Raw genomic sequence first — 19984 nt, forward strand, 5'->3', positions numbered from 1 at the left:
TCAGCTCCAGTAGCTTTGGCATTTCTTCCTGGGTGACTGGTCTGCTGAACCTTGGCTGGCCTCATGGGCCCAACTCTATCTGTTGTGTAACATGATGCTGTTAGAGCTCTTTCCCGATTTGGTGACAGTGGAATTATTGGTGTAAATTTTACAGAGTAGGCTGGTGGTTATATAAACAGAGGAGTGTGGTACAAGTGGTTAACTGCCCCTCTGCACACTCTCTAGTCTTGTTTTGACTCCTATTGGTCCCTGTCTGTGTTTTTTCCTCCCAGAACTCTTGGGTAACCTGCCAGTGAATTTGGGACGAATTGGTGCTGTCACCTGGTGAGGAGTTCTCCCTTTCCCCTGCGGGACAGGCATCTGGCTCTTTCCTCCTACCTCTTTACCTGCAGGATATAGTTGTGGCTGGTTTGATGGTGGGTACTACTCTCTCTGTTGAATTGTTTGTTTCAGACTATTCAGCCAGGGGGATATCTCCAGAATTTTCTTATCCAGAGGGTCTTAAAGGGTTGGAAATATCTGACGTGCTTCCCTGATTCGCGGCACCTGTCTTCTGTGCACAAATTAAGCGACATCTTCTCCATTTGGCCCTCGGTCGGTTTTTGCATTTAGGGCTCTTTTTTCTAAATGCCTTTTCTTTGGCATTCTTTGGCACCTTTAAGATAGGTGAACACGTTGCCAAGGAAAAACGTTCAGTTGGTAGTAACTCAGAGAATGTGCTAATCATGGAATTCTTTGTTTTTATCTCACGCTGATTCCTCCACCCTCAGCTAATTCCAATATTTTCGGGTCTTCCGACTTTTCCTTTCTCAGCTGATCTTGCCTCCTACTGATTTTTCCTACACACTCTTTCCTCTTTGGCACAGCCATTGTTGCCCATTGTATGGGTTTTTTCGGATGTGCGAGATGGCTTTTAGGTAGATGGGAATAATTTCCAAAATGTGGCTACATGTTTGTCCTCGCCTTTTGTTCTGATTTAATGTTGCTCTCCAGCATTAGTTTAGATCATTGCTGACTCCTTCGTTTATTGGGCCTCTTGCCACGCCAAATTTTGACACTGTTGGGAGAATTTTCCTTTGCAGTTAATACAAAAAAAAAAAAATTTTGTTGTTGCAATTTTCATGGCCTTTCCTGGGTTGCTGATATTACCTGAGACAATTGCTTTTAGGTCCCTTCATTCTTATCATTCATGTATAGAGAACGAATGTGGGCATTACCGGTCTGTAGGTTCAATCTCCCCAGTTAAGCATGGTTTTGCTCGATGTTGTGACACTTTTACCAATCTATCGCTTGGTCCAACATTGTCCCCTTTTTCTGGTTTTGGCCTGTCATACTTTGTTCTTGTTTCTAATTCTTGTTTAGAGCTTTTTTGCCGCAAGGTGAATACCTAGGTTTTTAGAAATTGTCCACAGGTTTGGTGGCATTGTTGTTCGCCACAGGGGCTTGGTGGAGATAAGAGTATTTATTGAGCCCTTATGGGTTCATTTAAACAATTATTCAAAATATGGTAATCTCGGCCTACAACCTGGTGTCGAGAAGGTGCTGGCTGCGGTGGGGCGCTCGTCAGTGTACCACTGACTTGCGTGTGGCGGTTTGGACCTTGCCAGCAATTGATGTTGCTTTATGGGCTATGCCCTCAAGTTAAATTCTGGGGTCAGTCTAATGTCTGTCTGGCACTGATGGTAAGGACAGGCCTCTTAGACTATGTAAGTTTATGTTTTATGGGTGCTCACGGTAGAACTGTGGCTGGCATTGTCGGATGCTCACAGTATAACCGTGACTGGCACTGTTGTTTGGTACATTTGGAAAGTTGTTACTTTTGAAAAGTTCAATAAAGCTGTGGCCTTGCCCTATTTCCAACTTAATCAGCTTCTGTGTCTTTTTGGGGGGCAAGGTATTGGTTTATTAGCTGCTCATAAATGAGCCTATGCTTCTCAGCAGTCATGAAAGCCCCTTGAACCGCCTTTAGGGAAAGGGAGCCTTGACTGCTGGAAGCATGGCATCACTGGGGTGTGAACCTAAAAGAGAAGTTAAGTAGCTCCCTTGGGATTGGCTACAAAGACCTGAGGTGACTGGGTGGAGCCTGAACTCTAGGAAAAGGCTACGCTGGGGCACATCCAACTGCTCTGAAGAGATTCAGCTGTTACAAGAGTTGCCCACCCCCCCGCCCGTTGTGATGTTTTGTCACAGCTTTATTGGCGGTTTGGACCTTGCCAGCAATTGATGTTGCTTTATGGGCTATGCCCTCAAGTTAAATTCTGGGGTCAGTCTAATGTCTGTCTGGCACTGATGGTAAGGACAGGCCTCTTAGACTATGTAAGTTTATGTTTTATGGGTGCTCACGGTAGAACTGTGGCTGGCATTGTCGGATGCTCACAGTATAACCGTGACTGGCACTGTTGTTTGGTACATTTGGAAAGTTGTTACTTTTGAAAAGTTCAATAAAGCTGTGGCCTTGCCCTATTTCCAACTTAATCAGCTTCTGTGTCTTTTTGGGGGGCAAGGTATTGGTTTATTAGCTGCTCATAAATGAGCCTATGCTTCTCAGCAGTCACGACATCCTATTTCCCCTGTGGACCTGGGAAGTCTAAGACTGGCAACAAATAGTTTTCTCACCAAAAATGATAGGTTGTAGGTATCTGCCTGCTTGCTGCACCTCCAGGACTTGGTATAATGTTTTCCTTGATTTCACTTACAGCAAGTGCTCTTTTTACACAAGCGTTGATTTTTAAAGCAACCTTAAACGCACCTATAGCGGTATTGATTTTTTAGATGCAGGCCTTGCCAGTAAAGTCATCAAGAGATAAAGAAGCTTGGGAGATGATTCAAACTGCAAATATTTACACAAAACTAAAACATCAATTTTGTACGGACCGCCCAATTAATCATCAACCTGCTATATTAGAGGTTCCTGAGGTTCATAATTACTCACCAAAAACATTTTCTGTTCTGACAGAATTCCTGCTGGAAACAAAGCTAGTTTAAAAAAGTTTTTAGATAGAACTGTTCTTTTGCTATGTTACCTGCCGCATGGCTGTAAAAATGAGGCAATATCTGTAACAATGTGCTAAGTAATTAAAAGAAAACGGTAGAAATGTCTATGGACTAATGAACAAACATTCTCTCTACTATCACAAAAGCCTGTTTTCCTTCAGCATCATAAATGAAATCAAGTAGTTAAGGTATTTATTAAAATCAAGGCACAAATGTACTGGTTACACTATTTCCCTGTGGGGGTCGTGCTACTTCCTCTGCACTCCCTTGACCCTGAGGTACCTCCAACCTGCTGGACACTATTGGTTCTGACATAGTAACTCAGAGAAACAACAATGACACTTAAATATCAGTGTATCAATTTACTGATGTAATAAAGGAATGAACAGATAAACAGGTACAGTCTCAACACAACAGAAAATATTAGCAGGCAAATTTGAGATTCTGAAGCTCTGGGTCCCAGAACCACTGTGAAGCCCAAGACTCAGAATCTCATGCAACAATAACGTAGCTATGAATAGATATAGCAATATCTAACTAAAGAGGCATGCAGATATAACTTCTTCTATGAACCTGTGAGAGTGACAATCAGACATTTTAATCTATATTATCTATAGATAAATAGTCAGATCTAACTAACTTAGCTATATATATATATATATATATATATATATATATATATATATATATATATATATATTGTGACAGGACGTCAAGTAAATGTGACAGGAAGTCAGGTAAATCTGTGAGTGTTGTCACAGATTGGAGATACAATTCACCAATTACTATAGGGTGTCGGCTGCAGAAGCCAGCAGAAATGTCTAAAGAAGTTGAACAGACTTCAGCTGTTCAGAATGAGGAAGTTAAGGCCTCTATAATTTGTCCAAAGGAAGTCTATGGATTGCTGCCTCCGGAAGCTGCCTCCTGTCGCCGTGTGGGCTGGGAGAGGAGGACAGTCAGATGTGTGCCCCCTGAAAGCTGTGTGAGCATGGGGAAGACCTCCTGAAGCGATGTGAAGCTGAGGAGGGTAACAAGTGTGGAGACTACTCGAAGTGAGGTCTTGGATCGTTTCTAGGTGAAAAGAAACCAATGGACATTTCCTGTATGAAGGGGAAATTAACAAGTGTGAAGACTACTCAAGGTGAGGTCTTGAACTATTTCTATGTGGAAGAAATAAATGAACTGTTTGCTATGTGAAGAGACAAGCAAAGGGACATGTTCAATGAGAAGAGGAAAAGGGACCTGTTAAATGAACATGTGCTGTGTGAAGAGATAAAACATGGACTATTGAGAGTCTGCTGTATGATCAGCCAAGTCTGCCCAACAGTAGGTTGGGGACAGACTTCATTAGATAGGTTCCTGTGTGAGAAGGTAGCCGCCCACAGAGGCAAGGATTTGTTTTGTCTTCTATTTTATTTTTGACGTTTTTGAGGCTTGCTCTTGTGTGAAGTAAATTGCAAGAATAAACCAAACTGTTGTTTGCAAGCACTTCTCGGCTATCTCTCTGTGAAAACGCACCCCCCAAGGGGTCATCCACGCCTACCACCAAGCTAATCCTCACAATATATATATATATATTGTGACAGGAAGTCAGGTAAATCTGTGGATGTAGTCACAGACAGGAGATACATTTCCACCTGGTTTAGAAAATTCACCAATTACTATAGGGTGTCGGCTGCAAAGGTAGCCAGAACCGGCTTAAGGAAGTTGAAAGGCCTTCAGCTGTTCGGAATGAGGAAGTTAAGGCCTCTATAATTGGTCCAAAGGAAGTCCAAGGATTGCTGCCTCCTGACGCTGTGTGAAGCTGGGGAGAGGAGGACAGTCAGATGTGTGCCTCCCGACGCTGTGTGGGCATGGGAGAAGGGCTGCCTCCTGACGCCGTGTGGGTAGAGGAGGACAGTCAGATGTGTGCCCCCTGAAAGCTGTGTGAGCATGGGGAAGACCTCCTGAAGCAATGTGCGCTGAGGAGGGTAACAAGTGTGAAGACTACTCAAGGTGAGGTCTTGGACTATTTCTATGTGGAAAGAAATAAATGCACTGTTTGCTATGTGAAGAGACAAGCAAAGGGACATGTTCAATGTGAAGAGGAAAAGGGACATGTTCAATGGACATTGTGCTGTGTGAAGAGATTATAAATGGACTATTGAGTGTCTGCTGTAGGATCAGCCAAGTCTGCACAACAGTAGGTTGGGGACAGACTTCATTAGATAGGTTCCTGTGTGTGAGAAGGTAGCCGCCCACAGTGGCAAGGATTTATTTTGTGTTTTATTTTTATTTTGCTGTTTTGAGGCTTGCACTTGTGTGAAGTAAATTGCAAGAATAAACCAAACTGTTGTTTGCAACCACTTCTCGGCTATCTCTCTGTGAAACGCACCCCCCCAAGGGGTCATCCACGCCCGCCACCGAGCTAATTCCTCACAATATACATATATATATATATATATATATATATATATATTGTGACAGGAAGTCAGGTAAATCTATGGGTGTGGTCACAGACGGGAGATACATTTCTGCCTTGTTTAGACAATTCACCAATTACTATCGGGTGTCGGTTGCAGAGGTAGCCAGAAAGGTTTAAGGACGTTGGAAAGCTTCAACTATTCAGAATGAGGCAATTAAGGCCTCTATAAGTTATCCAGAGGATGACTACCGATTGCTGCATCCTGAGGCTGTGTGCTTTATGAAAAGCAATGAGCTGAGAGATTTCTGAAGGTGAGGGGGTGTTGACTTTTTCTGTGTGAAAAGAAAAACAAATAGACTATTGGTTTTCTGCTGTATGACCAGCAGTGTCTGCCCAGCAGTAGGTTGTGACAGACTCCATAGGTAGGTTCCTGTGTTGTGAAGGTAGATGCCCCAAGTGGCCAGGGTTTATTTTATGTTTTGTTTGGTTTATGCTGTTTGGATGCTTGCACTTGTTTCCAGCAAATTGGAAGAATAAACCATAGACCGTTGTTTTCAACCACTCCTTGGCTGTCTCTCTGTGTAACGAACCGACCCAGGGGGTCACCCACACCCGCTACCGAGCTAACCCCTTACACATGGTGGAGTGCCACGGGCAGTAAAAGTAAACCCAAAATGGAGGAGATACTGAAACAACTGGTTATAGCAAATGCAAATCAACAGCAGGCAAATGCAGATTTTCAGTGGAGCCTTGCAGCTCAACAACAGCTCACCAAGAGAGCATTGCAGGCCTGGAACAGACACACCAGCAGCAAATGGAGGCCATCGTGAAACCGCTTCAGAGACAGCAGACCAAGGCTGGGAGTCAGGCCAGTAACATACCGACTTTTCGCACTGAGAAGATTTTAAGCACTGTTGGAGATTGTGTAGAGTGCACGGAGGCAGTAAAGAATAAACTCAGCGAGTTAGTGACAAGCTCTAAGGATATTCAATCACAAGCTGAGAAGATCTTGAACACAGAAAGCCTTGATGAGGCCCAGGAGCTACTTCTTCATTATGAGAAAAATGTAAAGAAAATGCGTTCAAAGAAACAGGATGTTCAACTCCAGATTACTCGTGCCAAACAGATACAGACTGAAAAGGGATTGTCCAGAGATGTCCAAGAGGAGTTGATGAAGATGGAAGCTTAAATGGAAAATGTAGAGACAGCATTGGTGCAACAAGAAGAAGAATTAAAGGACACAATCCATAATTGGGAGACCATAGAAAATGGAAAAGAGTCCATTGCCCATCATTTGAAGCAGATAGGACCTACACTTGAATGACCCTTGAACTTTGGGACACTGGAAAATGTATCATTAGAACTTAAGCAGGCAAAGGAGCTGTGTAAGAAAAGTGATGATCTCTCAGTTCAGGCTGAAAGTTTGGTGAAGAAGTCAAGTGATATAAAGCTTGGAGAAAAAAGCAAACACCACCTAATGGAGAAAACTAAGGCTGTTGATGAAAACGTGAAGCAGATTAAAAAGTGCCTTTCCAAGAATATTACCAAAATGGAACTGATGAAAGACAGGTGGCAGAAGTTTGATCGTGATTTTGAGATGCATTCCGCGTGGATTTCAGATAAAGAAAAGGAGCTAAGTGACCTTGAACTGTCAAATATTTCAGCATATATGCAAGTCAACCAAATCAAGGAAATACTAAAGGAGCTACCAGGGAAAAGTAATGCAATAGCAGATCTTGAAGCTAATAGCCAGTCTTTTTCTGAATTGGTAAGCTCATCTGAGATTGCTCGGATAAAAGCCAGACTGTCACAGATGGTCAAGGACTGCGATGGACTCAAAGAACATGCTCAACGGCTGAAAGAAAGCATCCTGGGGCATGCTGAACAGCAGCAAAAATTTGATGAGGACTTTCAACAGGTGCAAAAAATTTTGGAGAACATTGAAGCTTTTCTTGCATGTCCGGTTAAGAACTGTTCTTCTGCTGCAGAGACATACAAAGTGTTGAATTCACATAGGGATCTTTGTCATGATGTTGAAACATTAAAAACCAGAATTCATTCCCTGACTGCTGGTGCTCGTAATCTCACAAATAAGGATAAAGCAGTGCAGCAGACTGCAAACCTTCAACAAAAAATTGAAACTGCCTGGACACAAGCTAAAGAGAGGCACTCCTTGCTGGAGCAATTGCTAGCACATTGGCAGAGGCAAGAAAAGGAGTTTTCTTCTTTTATTATCTGGATGGAGAGAAATGAAGCATTGGTCAGTCCTCCACAAAAGCTATTCCCTGCAGACAAGACAAAAAGCTGAAAATGCAGGCAGCCCAGGCTCTTCAAGATGAGTTCGCACAATCACAGAGGTACACTGTTCTGATTCAGTTGTCCGCATCTTTGTACCCAACCTCCACTGAAAGCGGCATAGAGTCGATGAGGAGTCGTCTAGAGGATCTGTCTCAAAGATGGGATAGTTTGCCTGATGCTGTTTCTAAAAGGATCAGTGTTTTGGGGTCTATCCTGAGTGAGCATCAGAAATTTGATGACATGTTGCTTGAATCATCCCTCTGGATTAAACAGTTACTTCAAAAACTTCAAGAAGCTGCTGAAATCAATACCTCTAAACATGATGCTGCTGTGACTTTAAATGAGAAACATATAGCAGAGATGAAAAAACAGCAAGAAGAAGTCAGTCATGTGAAAGAACAATTTGCCAAGTTATGCACCGTCACCATTTCAGAAGATCATTCCCTTTTTCAACAAAGAGTCAATGATTGTGTACAGCTGTATGAAGAAGCAACTCAAGTCACAGAAAGACGTCAAGAATCCCTGTCCAAATTAGGAGACTTCTTGAGAATACATGCGGACTCTCTAGGAATCCTTCAAAGCTTAAAAGAAACAGTAGTGGGAGCAGTCAGCTTGGATAAAGACAAAACAGATGCCCTTGAAAATAAATAAATGTTTCACAGGACATTGACAAGTTAGCAGGCGTGTCTGTAGGTTTAGATACAGCACTTACCAAAGCACAGTATAACCTAAAGAACTCTATTTCTGAGCAGAGAACTTCTTGTAGAGCACTGTCTGATAATCTAAGTCTGGAACTAGAAAAAGTACAGACATTACTTGGAACAAAGCTAAGTGAAGCAGAGGTTCTTGAAGCTTTGTGGAAATCATTTATTGATTGCAGAGAGAGGCTGCTCAAGACTGTTGAAGACATTAAAGAAAAGGCAGACAGCGAGGAGATGAAAGAGCCAACCGTACAAGCATTTCAACAAAGGTTAACATTTTTTAATGAACTGGAGGAGGAAATTAACTCATATCAGCATGAAAGACAGTGACTGATGGACAAAGCAAAGCAGATTGCTCAGAAGGATTTATCTCTGGCAGCTGAAGCAGACAAAGAATTGAATGGACTGAATATTACTTGGGAAGATACTAGGAGGCTTATCAGTGAGAGTCAAGAGCAGTGTCTGGCACTTATTGATCTAATGAAAGAGTATGAACATGTAAAATCCTTTATAATGAAGGTTTTAGAAACTGTGGGAAATATGATCACAATCAAATCCACTTTAAAAGATCAAGAGGACATCCGCCGCACCATAGCAAAACATGAATCAGCCAAGAATGAAATCACGGAGAACCAGAAAAAACTTGACGAGGTCACCAACAAAGGAAAACCTTTACTGGTGGAACTTAAGAGAATTCATGGCTGTGATGCAAGACCAGTGAAAAAAGATATGGACTACTTTGTGGTTCAGACGGATGCGTCAGATGTGGGTTTAGGAGCTGTACTGTCCCAGATTATCAAGGTGGAGGAGCGCCCTGTTGTGTACCAGTGGCGGCTGGTGAAGTTTTAAGATGGGGGGGCGCAAGACCCCGCCCTTCTATTTTGGCCCCTCCCATTTCTCAGAAGCCACACCCCTTATAGACCCCACCCATTTTGTCCCCTGTATTTTGCTTGCGTGAACCAATTCTCCCAATATATCACATATTAAGGGCTCCATCAGTACTAGTATATCCCATAATAGGGAGCAGGGGCCCTATTATGGGATACACTGACAGAGTGGCACAAACCCCACAGTACAGGCCCCTTGTACAAACCCCACAGTACAGACCCCCTAGCACATGCCCCCTTTCAATGTAGTGACCAGCGTACATGCCCCCTTTCAATGTAGTGACCAGCGTACAGGCCCCCTTTCAATGTAGTGACCAGTATACAGGCCCCCTTTCAATGTAGTGACCAGCGTACATGCCCCCTTTCAATGTAGTGACCAGCATACATGCCCCCTTTCAATGTAGTGACCAGCATACATGCCCCCTTTCAATGTAGTGACCAGCATACATGCCCCCTTTCAATGTAGTGACCAGCATACATGCCCCCTTTCAATGTAGTGACCAGCGTACATGCCCCCTTTCAATGTAGTGACCAGCATACATGCCCCCTTTCAATGTAGTGACCAGCGTACATGCCCCCTTTCAATGTAGTGACCAGCATACATGCCCCCTTTCAATGTAGTGACCAGCGTACATGCCCCCTTTCAATGTAGTGACCAGCATACATGCCCCCTTTCAATGTAGTGACCAGCATACATGCCCCCTTTCAATGTAGTGACCAGCATACATGCCCCCTTTCAATGTAGTGACCAGCATACATGCCCCCTTTCAATGTAGTGACCAGCATACATGCCCCCTTTCAATGTAGTGACCAGCGTACATGCCCCCTTTCAATGTAGTGACCAGCATACATGCCCCCTTTCAATGTAGTGACCAGCATACATGCCCCCTTTCAATGTAGTGACCAGCGTACATGCCCCCTTTCAATGTAGTGACCAGCATACATGCCCCCTTTCAATGTAGTGACCAGCGTACATGCCCCCTTTCAATACAGTGACCAGCGTACATGCCCCTTTCAATACAGTGACCAGCGTACATGCCCCCTTTCAATGTAGTGACCAGCGTACATGCCCCCTTTCAATACAGTGACCAGCGTACATGCCCCCTGCAGAGGTATGGCAGTGGGAGAGATGGGATCAGGCAGAGGGATGGTGGTGGGAGAGATGGGATCAGGCAGAGGGATGGAGGTGGGAGAGATTGGATCAGGCGGTGGGCGGGATGAGATCAGGCAGAGGGATGGAGGTGAGAGAGATGGGATCAGGCAGAGGGATGGTGGTGGGAGAGATGGGATCAGGCAAAGGGATGGCGGTGGGAGGGATGAGGGCATGAGGCAGAGAGGGATGGCAGTGGGAGGGATGGTCATGGGATGAGGCAGAGCAGAGGGGGATGGCAGTGGAAAGGCTGGATGGATGGATGGTCATGGGATGAGGCAGAGCAGAGGGGGATGGTGGTGGAAAGGCTGGATGGATGGATGGTCATGGGATGAGGCAGAGCAGAGGGGGATGGCGGTGGAAAGGCTGGATGGATGGATGGTCATGGGATGAGGCAGAGCAGAGGGGGATGGTGGTGGAAAGGCTGGATGGATGGATGGTCATGGGATGAGGCAGAGCAGAGGGGGATGGCGGTGGAAAGGCTGGATGGATGGATGGTCATGGGATGAGGCAGAGCAGAGGGGGACGGCGGTGGAAAGGCTGGATGGATGGATGGTCATGGGATGAGGCAGAGCAGAGGGGGACGGCGGTGGAAAGGCTGGATGGATGGATGGTCATGGGATGAGGCAGAGCAGAGGGGGACGGCGGTGGAAAGGCTGGATGGATGGATGGTCATGGGATGAGGCAGAGCAGAGGGGGATGGCGGTGGAAAGGCTGGATGGATGGATGGTCATGGGATGAGGCAGAGCAGAGGGGGATGGCGGTGGAAAGGCTGGATGGATGGATGGTCATGGGATGAGGCAGAGCAGAGGGGGACGGCGGTGGAAAGGCTGGATGGATGGATGGTCATGGGATGAGGCAGAGCAGAGGGGGATGGCGGTGGAAAGGCTGGATGGATGGATGGTCATGGGATGAGGCAGAGCAGAGGGGGATGGTGGTGGAAAGGCTGGATGGATGGATGGTCATGGGATGAGGCAGAGCAGAGGGGGATGGCGGTGGAAAGGCTGGATGGATGGATGGTCATGGGATGAGGCAGAGCAGAGGGGGACGGCGGTGGAAAGGCTGGATGGATGGATGGTCATGGGATGAGGCAGAGCAGAGGGGGACGGCGGTGGAAAGGCTGGATGGATGGATGGTCATGGGATGAGGCAGAGCAGAGGGGGACGGCGGTGGAAAGGCTGGATGGATGGATGGTCATGGGATGAGGCAGAGCAGAGGGGGATGGCGGTGGAAAGGCTGGATGGATGGATGGTCATGGGATGAGGCAGAGCAGAGGGGGACGGCGGTGGAAAGGCTGGATGGATGGATGGATGGATGGTCATGGGATGAGGCAGAGCAGAGGGGGATGGCGGTGGAAAGGCTGGATGGATGGATGGATGGATGGTCATGGGATGAGGCAGAGCAGAGGGGGATGGCGGTGGAAAGGCTGGATGGATGGATGGTCATGGGATGAGGCAGAGCAGAGGGGGATGGTGGTGGAAAGGCTGGATGGATGGATGGTCATGGGATGAGGCAGAGCAGAGGGGGATGGTGGTGGAAAGGCTGGATGGATGGATGGTCATGGGATGAGGCAGAGCAGAGGGGGACGGCGGTGGAAAGGCTGGATGGATGGATGGATGGATGGTCATGGGATGAGGCAGAGCAGAGGGGGATGGCGGTGGAAAGGCTGGATGGATGGATGGATGGATGGTCATGGGATGAGGCAGAGCAGAGGGGGATGGCGGTGGAAAGGCTGGATGGATGGATGGTCATGGGATGAGGCAGAGCAGAGGGGGATGGCGGTGGAAAGGCTGGATGGATGGATGGTCATGGGATGAGGCAGAGCAGAGGGGGATGGTGGTGGAAAGGCTGGATGGATGGATGGTCATGGGATGAGGCAGAGCAGAGGGGGATGGCGGTGGAAAGGCTGGATGGATGGATGGTCATGGGATGAGGCAGAGCAGAGGGGGACGGCGGTGGAAAGGCTGGATGGATGGATGGTCATGGGATGAGGCAGAGCAGAGGGGGACGGCGGTGGAAAGGCTGGATGGATGGATGGTCATGGGATGAGGCAGAGCAGAGGGGGACGGCGGTGGAAAGGCTGGATGGATGGATGGTCATGGGATGAGGCAGAGCAGAGGGGGATGGCGGTGGAAAGGCTGGATGGATGGATGGTCATGGGATGAGGCAGAGCAGAGGGGGACGGCGGTGGAAAGGCTGGATGGATGGATGGATGGTCATGGGATGAGGCAGAGCAGAGGGGGATGGCGGTGGAAAGGCTGGATGGATGGATGGATGGATGGTCATGGGATGAGGCAGAGCAGAGGGGGATGGCGGTGGAAAGGCTGGATGGATGGATGGATGGTCATGGCCCATGATGACCATCCATCCAGCCTTTCCACCGCCATCCCCCTCTGCTCTGCCTCATCCCATGACTCATGGGATGAGGCAGAGCAGAGGGGGATGGCGGTGGAAAAGCTGGATGGATGGTCATGGAGGACTGACAGGACAGGAGGACCACGAGGACTCACCGGTGGTGATGTCTTCTTCCAGCAGATGACCTCCGGTGGTCTGGTCTCCTCTCCGGTGCCGCCGTCACTCCCGTCCGGTGTCCACCCGACTCCATCGCCCGCGGTCCGGTCCACTGCTGCGAGTGACGTCAGCCTGGTCAGTGTTGGATGTCCTGGATGCTGTGATTGGTCCAGGCTGGAGGCTGGACCAATCACAGCCAGGAATCCACGAAGTGGGGGTTTCCAAGGAATCTGCCTTGCGCCCAGGTTACGCCCCCCACGCCCCCCAGAAGGCAGCCAATCGGCGCCTCTTCTGGGTGGTAACCCCACCCCCCCACCCCCTCCACATCGGCTGGCGGCGGCGGCGAACGCAATTTTTTTTTTTTTTTCAAACTTTATTGCTCGTTTTGCAATCTTTTTTTTTTTTTTTATCTTTTTTTTTTCTTCCTTTTTTCAGGGGGGGCGGCGCCCTGGCGCCCCCTATGCACCGGCCGCCACTGTTGTGTACCTCAGCCGAGGGTTGAAGGCCCATGGGGAGAATTATGCCACCATTGAGAGGGAGTGTTTGGCGGTGGAGTGGGCTTTGGATTCTCTCCGGTACTACCTCCTGGGTAGACAGTTTGAACTGGTGACGGATAATGCCCCAATAAAGTGGATGGCACAGAACAAGGAGACCAATAGGAGAATAAATGGGTGGTTCCTGGCCCTTTAGGAATTTAGTTTTGTGGTAATCGCCCTGGTGATAAAATGGGGAATGCAGATGGTTTGTCCCGAGTGCATGCGTGCCTGGCAACCTGTGTCCCAACCCTAGGGTTGAAACACGAGAGGGGGGGTATATGACAGGAAGTCAGGTAAATCTGTGGGTGTTGTCGCAGACGGGAGATACATTTCTGCCTTGTTTAGACAATTCACCAATTACTATCGGGTGTCGGCTGCATAGGTAGCCAGAAAGGTATAAGGATGTTGGGAAGCTTCAGCTATTTAGAATGAGGCAATTAAGGCCTCTATAAGTTATCCAGAGGAGGACTACTGATTTCTGCATCCTGAGGCTGTGTGCGTTAAGGAGAGCAGTGAGCTGAGAGAATTCTGAAGGTGAGGGGGTGTTGACTTTTTCTGTGTGAAAAGAAAAACAAATAGACTATTGGTTTTCTGCTGTATGACCAGCAGTGTCTGCCCAGCAGTAGGTTGTGACAGACTCCATTGGTAGGTTCCTGTGTTGTGAAGGTAGACGCCCCAAGTGGCCAGGGTTTATTTTATGTTTTGTTTGATTTATGCTGTTTGGATGCTTGCACTTGTTTCCAGCAAATTGGAAGAATAAACCGTAGACCGTTGTTTTCAACCACTCTTTGGCTGTCTCTCAGGGGGTCACCAACATCCGCTACCGAGCTAACCCCTTACAATATATATATATATATATATATATCTATATATCTCAATAGAATAACTTTCAGCCTTGCATATCAACTGAAAAAGTGCACTTTATCACCTATAGGGGGCACCCTTAACTATGAATTACGTGAGCCATTTCCTAGCAAGGCCTTGCAAATCTTCGCCGGCAGCAGGAGCTCTAATCATTCACATTAATGACATTTGTAATCCAAATCGAAAAGGGGGTATTTGTAATCCAGATTCAGCTTGAAATTAAGTCAGTATAAATCACTGTATGTGTGTATAAGCGGCCTTCCGGTTCACCACGCACTGCCAAAGCTCAGGAGTGTCCTATGGCAACCGCTCCAATTATATCAAAGTTCTCACTGTGTCTGTGCTGCGTCACAGGCTCTCTCGCTGTCAGTGAGCTTCTGCCTCACTACAATTAGGTCTCTCTCACCCAATCCTCCGACACTCCTCTCCGAGCCGGTCCCCACACCTGGTCAGTCACCTCCCTGTGACATCCGCTACCTCTCCAAGGTACCTCCACACTAGGCCGCAGCCTCCGCTTGCTCTGCTCTCCGCAGCGGTCCTCCTGCTCTTCCAGACTCTCCGCACCTCAAACGGTCCCCGAAGCAAGAGAGCGCACATCCGGCCCCATCCCTTATTTGTGGACTCTCCCATAATCCTGTGCGAACCCTTAGCTCCCTGGCAGTATAGTTCAATCCTGCCCGCTTTACACAGTCTTCATCCTTCTTCAGACTATATTTCCCACAATCCAACATTCCGCTCCCCCAGGAGAACCCGCAATAAGCACCAGACTTAAAGAAACAGTACACCAGCCTCAATTATACTGGATATAATTTCATTCGCCATTCACACCTGAGCGTATCAATTTACTGGTGTATTTAAGGCATTTTTTAAGCTTTTTTGCAGCTTTTTACAAGCTTTTTTTAAGGCGTTAAGTGTATTACAAGCGTTTAACAGCTCCAGTCGTCTTTTGTTTAGCCAATAGAAAGCAATAAGGGGAGGAGAGGGAGTGGAAATTAGGGGTGCAGAACTGCTATTTAAGCAGAAAAACGCTCGTAAAATGCTGACAGAGCACTCAGATGTGAACAGGGAACATTGAAATTAATGGGATTTGGCTTGTTGAGCGTTTCTGAGCTACAAGCTTAAAGCAGAAAATCGCCCAGGTGCGAACGGGGCCTTACTGTTGTCACATTTGTGTATGCTACATGAAGAGGTGTATACATGCTTTCCCTGAACCTTTTTACAACTGTAATGGGATTTTATCTCAAAGGTATATCCTATGAATCGGAAAAGCAGAGGCTACTGTGTGATAATAAATAATTCAGAATTCCTTAAGAGTGACCCAAGGCCAGGAACTGAAAAAGATGCTGGTAAGTTATATTTTCATTGTAGAGATCCAGTAAACCTAAACAAGAAAAATATTTTATTCCAAAGTTGTACTTTGTTGTATTGTGTAAGCTAATGATAAGCACGAAGCAATATTCTTTTTATTCACTGAGTAGATTACAGTTATAAGCTTTGCATTTACACCATGCCAGCAGACATGATCTGGAGTGTCTTATAAGCTTACAGCTATGATCTGCAAAGTCAACATAGAGGAATCCTATAACTCTACGTTTTCCTGTTTATTCCAAAGCATCTTGGTACATGCTTATGTATATGAACTAAAAGGCTCAGTTCACACTACCGAGACTTGGGATGCAACTTGTGAGATCCCAAGTCACATTACATGTTAGTCATATTAGTCAATGAGAGCTGTTCTCATGTTAGTCAATGAAAGCTGTCCTAATTAGCACTACTGAAGTCGCTCCGACTTTAGAAAATATTCCTATTTTACTTTAAGACAACTTCTATCCCACTTGTGCCCATAGGCTTTAATGGAAGTCACCTCCAAGTCAGGTCCGCATCTATATTGGTGTGATTTGGATCCGACATTACAGGAAGATTACCCAGAGAGTGCATTGCATTTACCTGTATGCTATTATTTCTGTATACCTGCACAAGACAAAGTCGCTTCAAAGTCATCAGCAGATCAGATGGCAAAGTCGTACCGTAAGTCGTGCTACTTTCAGGTCGCAGTAGTGTGAACCAAGCCAAAGTGGTTTACCTCCTATAGAATGTCTAACTCTGTTCAACAAATATGGTGCATTATATATTCATAGTCCAGAAAGCAAGAAGGTGGCACAGGAAGCTGAAAAGCTAAAACAGATAGTAGTAGTGTCCAGTGGCGGCTGGTGAAGTTTTAAGATGGGGGGGCGCAAGACCCCGCCCTTCTATTTTGACCCATCCCATTTCTCAGAAGCCCCACCCCTTATAGACTCCACCCATTTTGTCCCCTGTATTTTGCTTGCGTGAACAAATTCTCCCAATATATCACATACTAAGGGGTCTCTCAGTACTAGTATATCCTATAATAGGGAGCAGGGGCCCTATTATGGGATACACTGACTGAGAGTGGCACAAACCCTACAGTACAGACCCCCTAGCACAAACCCCACAGTACAGACCCCCTACCTCAACCCCCACAGTACAGGCCCCCTAGCACAAACCCCACAGTACAGGCCCCCTAGCACAAACCCCACAGTACAGACCCCCTAGCACAAACCCCACAGTACAGACCCCCTACCACAACCCCCACAGTACAGGCCCCCTAGCACAAACCCCACAGTACAGGCCCCCTAGCACTAATCCCACAGTGCAGCCCCCCTAGTAGTAATCCAACAGTGCAGGCCCCCTAGCACAAACCCCACAGTACAGGCACCCTAGCACAAACCCCACAGTACAGACCCCCTAGCACAAACCCCACAGTGCAGACCCCCTAGCACAAACCCCACAGTACAGGCCCCCTAGCACAAACCCCACAGTACAGGCCCCCTAGCACTAATTCAACAGTGCAGGCCCCCTAGCACTAATCCCACAGTACAGGCCCCATAGCACTAATCCCACAGTACAGGCCCCCTAGCAAAAACCCCACAGAACAGGCCCCCTTTGAATGCAGTGACAAGCATACATGCCCCCTTTCAATTCAGTGACAAGCGTACATGCCCCCTTTCAATGTAGTGACCAGCATACATGCCCCTTTCAATGTAGTGACCAGCATACATGCCCCTTTCAATGTAATGACCAGCGTACATGCCCCCAATGCAGTGACCAGCGTACATGCCCCCTTCAATGCAGTGACCAGCGTACATGCCCCCAATGCAGTGACCAGCATACCATGCCCCCAGTGCAGTGACCTGCGTACATGCCCCCAATGCAGTGACCAGCGTACATGCCCCCAATGCAGTGACCAGCATAATGCCCCCAATGCAGTGACCAGCGTACATTCCCCCAATGCAGTGACCAGCATACCATGCCCCCAATGCAGTGACCAGCGTACATGCCCCCAATGCAGTGACCAGCGTACATGCCCCCAATGCAGTGACCAGTGTACATGTCCCCAATGCAGTGACCAGCGTGCATGTCCCCAATGCAGTGACCAGCGTACATGCCCCCAATGCAGTGACCAGCGTACATGCCCCCAATGCAGTGACCAGCGTACATGCCCCCAATGCAATGACCAGCGTACATGTCCCCAATGCAGTGACCAGCGTACATGCAGTGACCAGCGTGCGTGCCCCCTTCAATGCATTGATCAGTGTACATGTCCCCAATGCAGAGTTTAGCGTGCGTGCCCCCTTCAATGCCTTTAACAGTGTACATGTCATGATGTCCCCAATGCAGAATTTAGCATGCGTGCCCCCTTCGATGCATTTAACAGTGTACATGCCATGATGTCCCCAATGCAGAGATTAGCGTGCGTGCCCCCTTCAATGCATTTAACAGTGTACATGTCATGATGTCCCCAATGCAGAGTTTAGCGTGCGTGCCCCCTTCAATGCATTTAACAGTGTACATGCCATGATGTCCCCAATGCAGAGTTTAGCGTGCGTGCCCGACTGAGAGCAGTGCACTTACCTGGAGGCTGGAGCCCTGTGAGTCACGGCGGCTTCTCCTCTCTTCGACTCTGTCCTCTTCGTTCTGCGGGAACCGGCTGAAAGGTGAGCGACGTCTCGGCCTCTCCTCTTCTTCGTTCGGCGGTGGGCGACGGGAAGGTGAGCGGCACTTCTCCCTCTCGGCCTCTTCTCTTCTGCGGCAGGCGGCGGGAAGGTGAGCGGCACTTCTCCCTCTCTCGGCCTCTCCTCTTCTGCAGCGGGCGGCGAGAAGGTGAGCGGCGCCGGCTATCGGCTGGCCGCCACTGGTAGTGTCACCTAATTGATTATTCAGTGTGGAAGAAGAGTATGAATCCAAACACCGCTACCCACAAGAGCACCTGCTTGTAGGAAGGGACTAACACAATTCTTTTTTGGTGGAGCCCTTTCTTGTTCCTCCCAGAAAGTGCAACCTCAGTTTTGCCCTCTCTGGCAGATTGCCCTTATATAGGGTGGGTGGAGCTTAGGGTTGGGTTGTTGTTAAGACTGAGTAAGCAGTATGGAGTACTAGGATGGAGGGACTGTGTCCTTGCTTTTCCCTACATGGGCTTTCCATTAAATGGCCCTTTCCCTGGCATTGTACTGAATGCTCTAAAGCACTTTGCTGGCCTTGGGAACAAGATCCCTTTTTTTTGTAATGCCACTGAGTATAGGTACTGACCTGTGAAAGAGGATCCTGATAGTGTTTAATCCTTGATTGTGATGCCATGATGTAGAAAATGTACCAAAGAAATATTTAATAAAGAAGTTGAACTTGCCTACTGGCTGAAGTGGTATTATTCAAAGGTAAGAAGTGATGCCTGGTTGTAGGCAGCTGGACGGGTTTCTTTCTCATATTATGCTGCACTGGTGTTTGTACAAAAGGATCCTGAAAACATGTAAGAAGTATAAACATGGTTGGGTCAGGAGTTGGTGTTGGCTAGAGGGAAGAGGTCTACACTCCTGGCAGTAATTAGAGGACCCCTCAAATGGCACAAACCTCAGATGACCTGAGCCCCCATGTCTCATGGGCCCAAGGTACACAGTGGAATCGTAAACCATAGCCTGCAACCAAGAGAGAAATTTAAGGCCTTGTTAAGTGAATAACTCTTGACTGTACAGATGTGTCAGTACTGTAGTGCAGTGGTCCTCAACTCCGGTCCTCAGGGCCCACTAACAGGCCAGATTTTAAGTATTACCTTGGGGAGATGCAGACTAGAGTACTGCAATCACTGAGCAGCAAATTATATCACCTGGGATGTATTTCAGTTATCTTGCAAACCTGGCCTGTTAGTGGGATCTGAGGACCAGGGTTGAGGACCACTGCTGTAGTGGACCAGGAGGATAGAATAGCAGGGTTTCAAATCTGCCATCTGTACACGCAGGGAACAGACGGGATGGATCTTTGTAGGTTTTGGGTAGTTACAGTATAGAAAAGGTGGCCCAGGATATCCCTGTATTTCTGTAGACCCCTTGGGAATCAACAACTAGGTTGCAGTCTACATGCTCCTACAGCCCCTAGTCTACATTTTTTTTTCAAACTGTATAAGAAACATCTAAAAACAAGTATAGTGCTGTGTCCCTAACCCTGCAGGATAGCTGGCATACTGCCATGCACTTCCTTTAATAGTGTGAACAGAGCTGCCTCTCACTACATTCACTACAAAACAGCCAACTGCCCCGGGCCGGTGCAAGGATTTTTGACGCCCTAGG

General features: G+C 47.4%; 2 protein-coding genes across 2 annotated transcripts in view; both read left to right on the forward strand.

Moving 5' to 3' along the window:
* Positions 1-19984, forward strand: part of LOC309558694 (caspase-8-like) — a 156328-nt gene that overhangs the window by 108339 nt on the left and 28005 nt on the right. The window contains exon 7 of the mRNA XM_082261752.1: positions 15592-15691. Within this exon, the coding sequence (XP_082117878.1) occupies positions 15592-15691 (100 nt within the window). The remainder of the gene's footprint in view (positions 1-15591; positions 15692-19984) is intronic.
* The window catches only part of LOC309558265 (caspase-8-like), a 174040-nt gene continuing 157026 nt past the window's right edge, over positions 2971-19984 (forward strand). Inside the window, exon 1 of the mRNA XM_082261315.1 lies at positions 2971-2976. The gene's annotated coding sequence lies outside the window, so the exon portion shown is untranslated. The remainder of the gene's footprint in view (positions 2977-19984) is intronic.

The sequence above is a fragment of the Pelophylax lessonae genome (assembly GCF_965119305.1).
Source record: "Pelophylax lessonae genome assembly, chromosome: 6".
Lineage (NCBI taxonomy): Eukaryota > Metazoa > Chordata > Amphibia > Anura > Ranidae > Pelophylax > Pelophylax lessonae.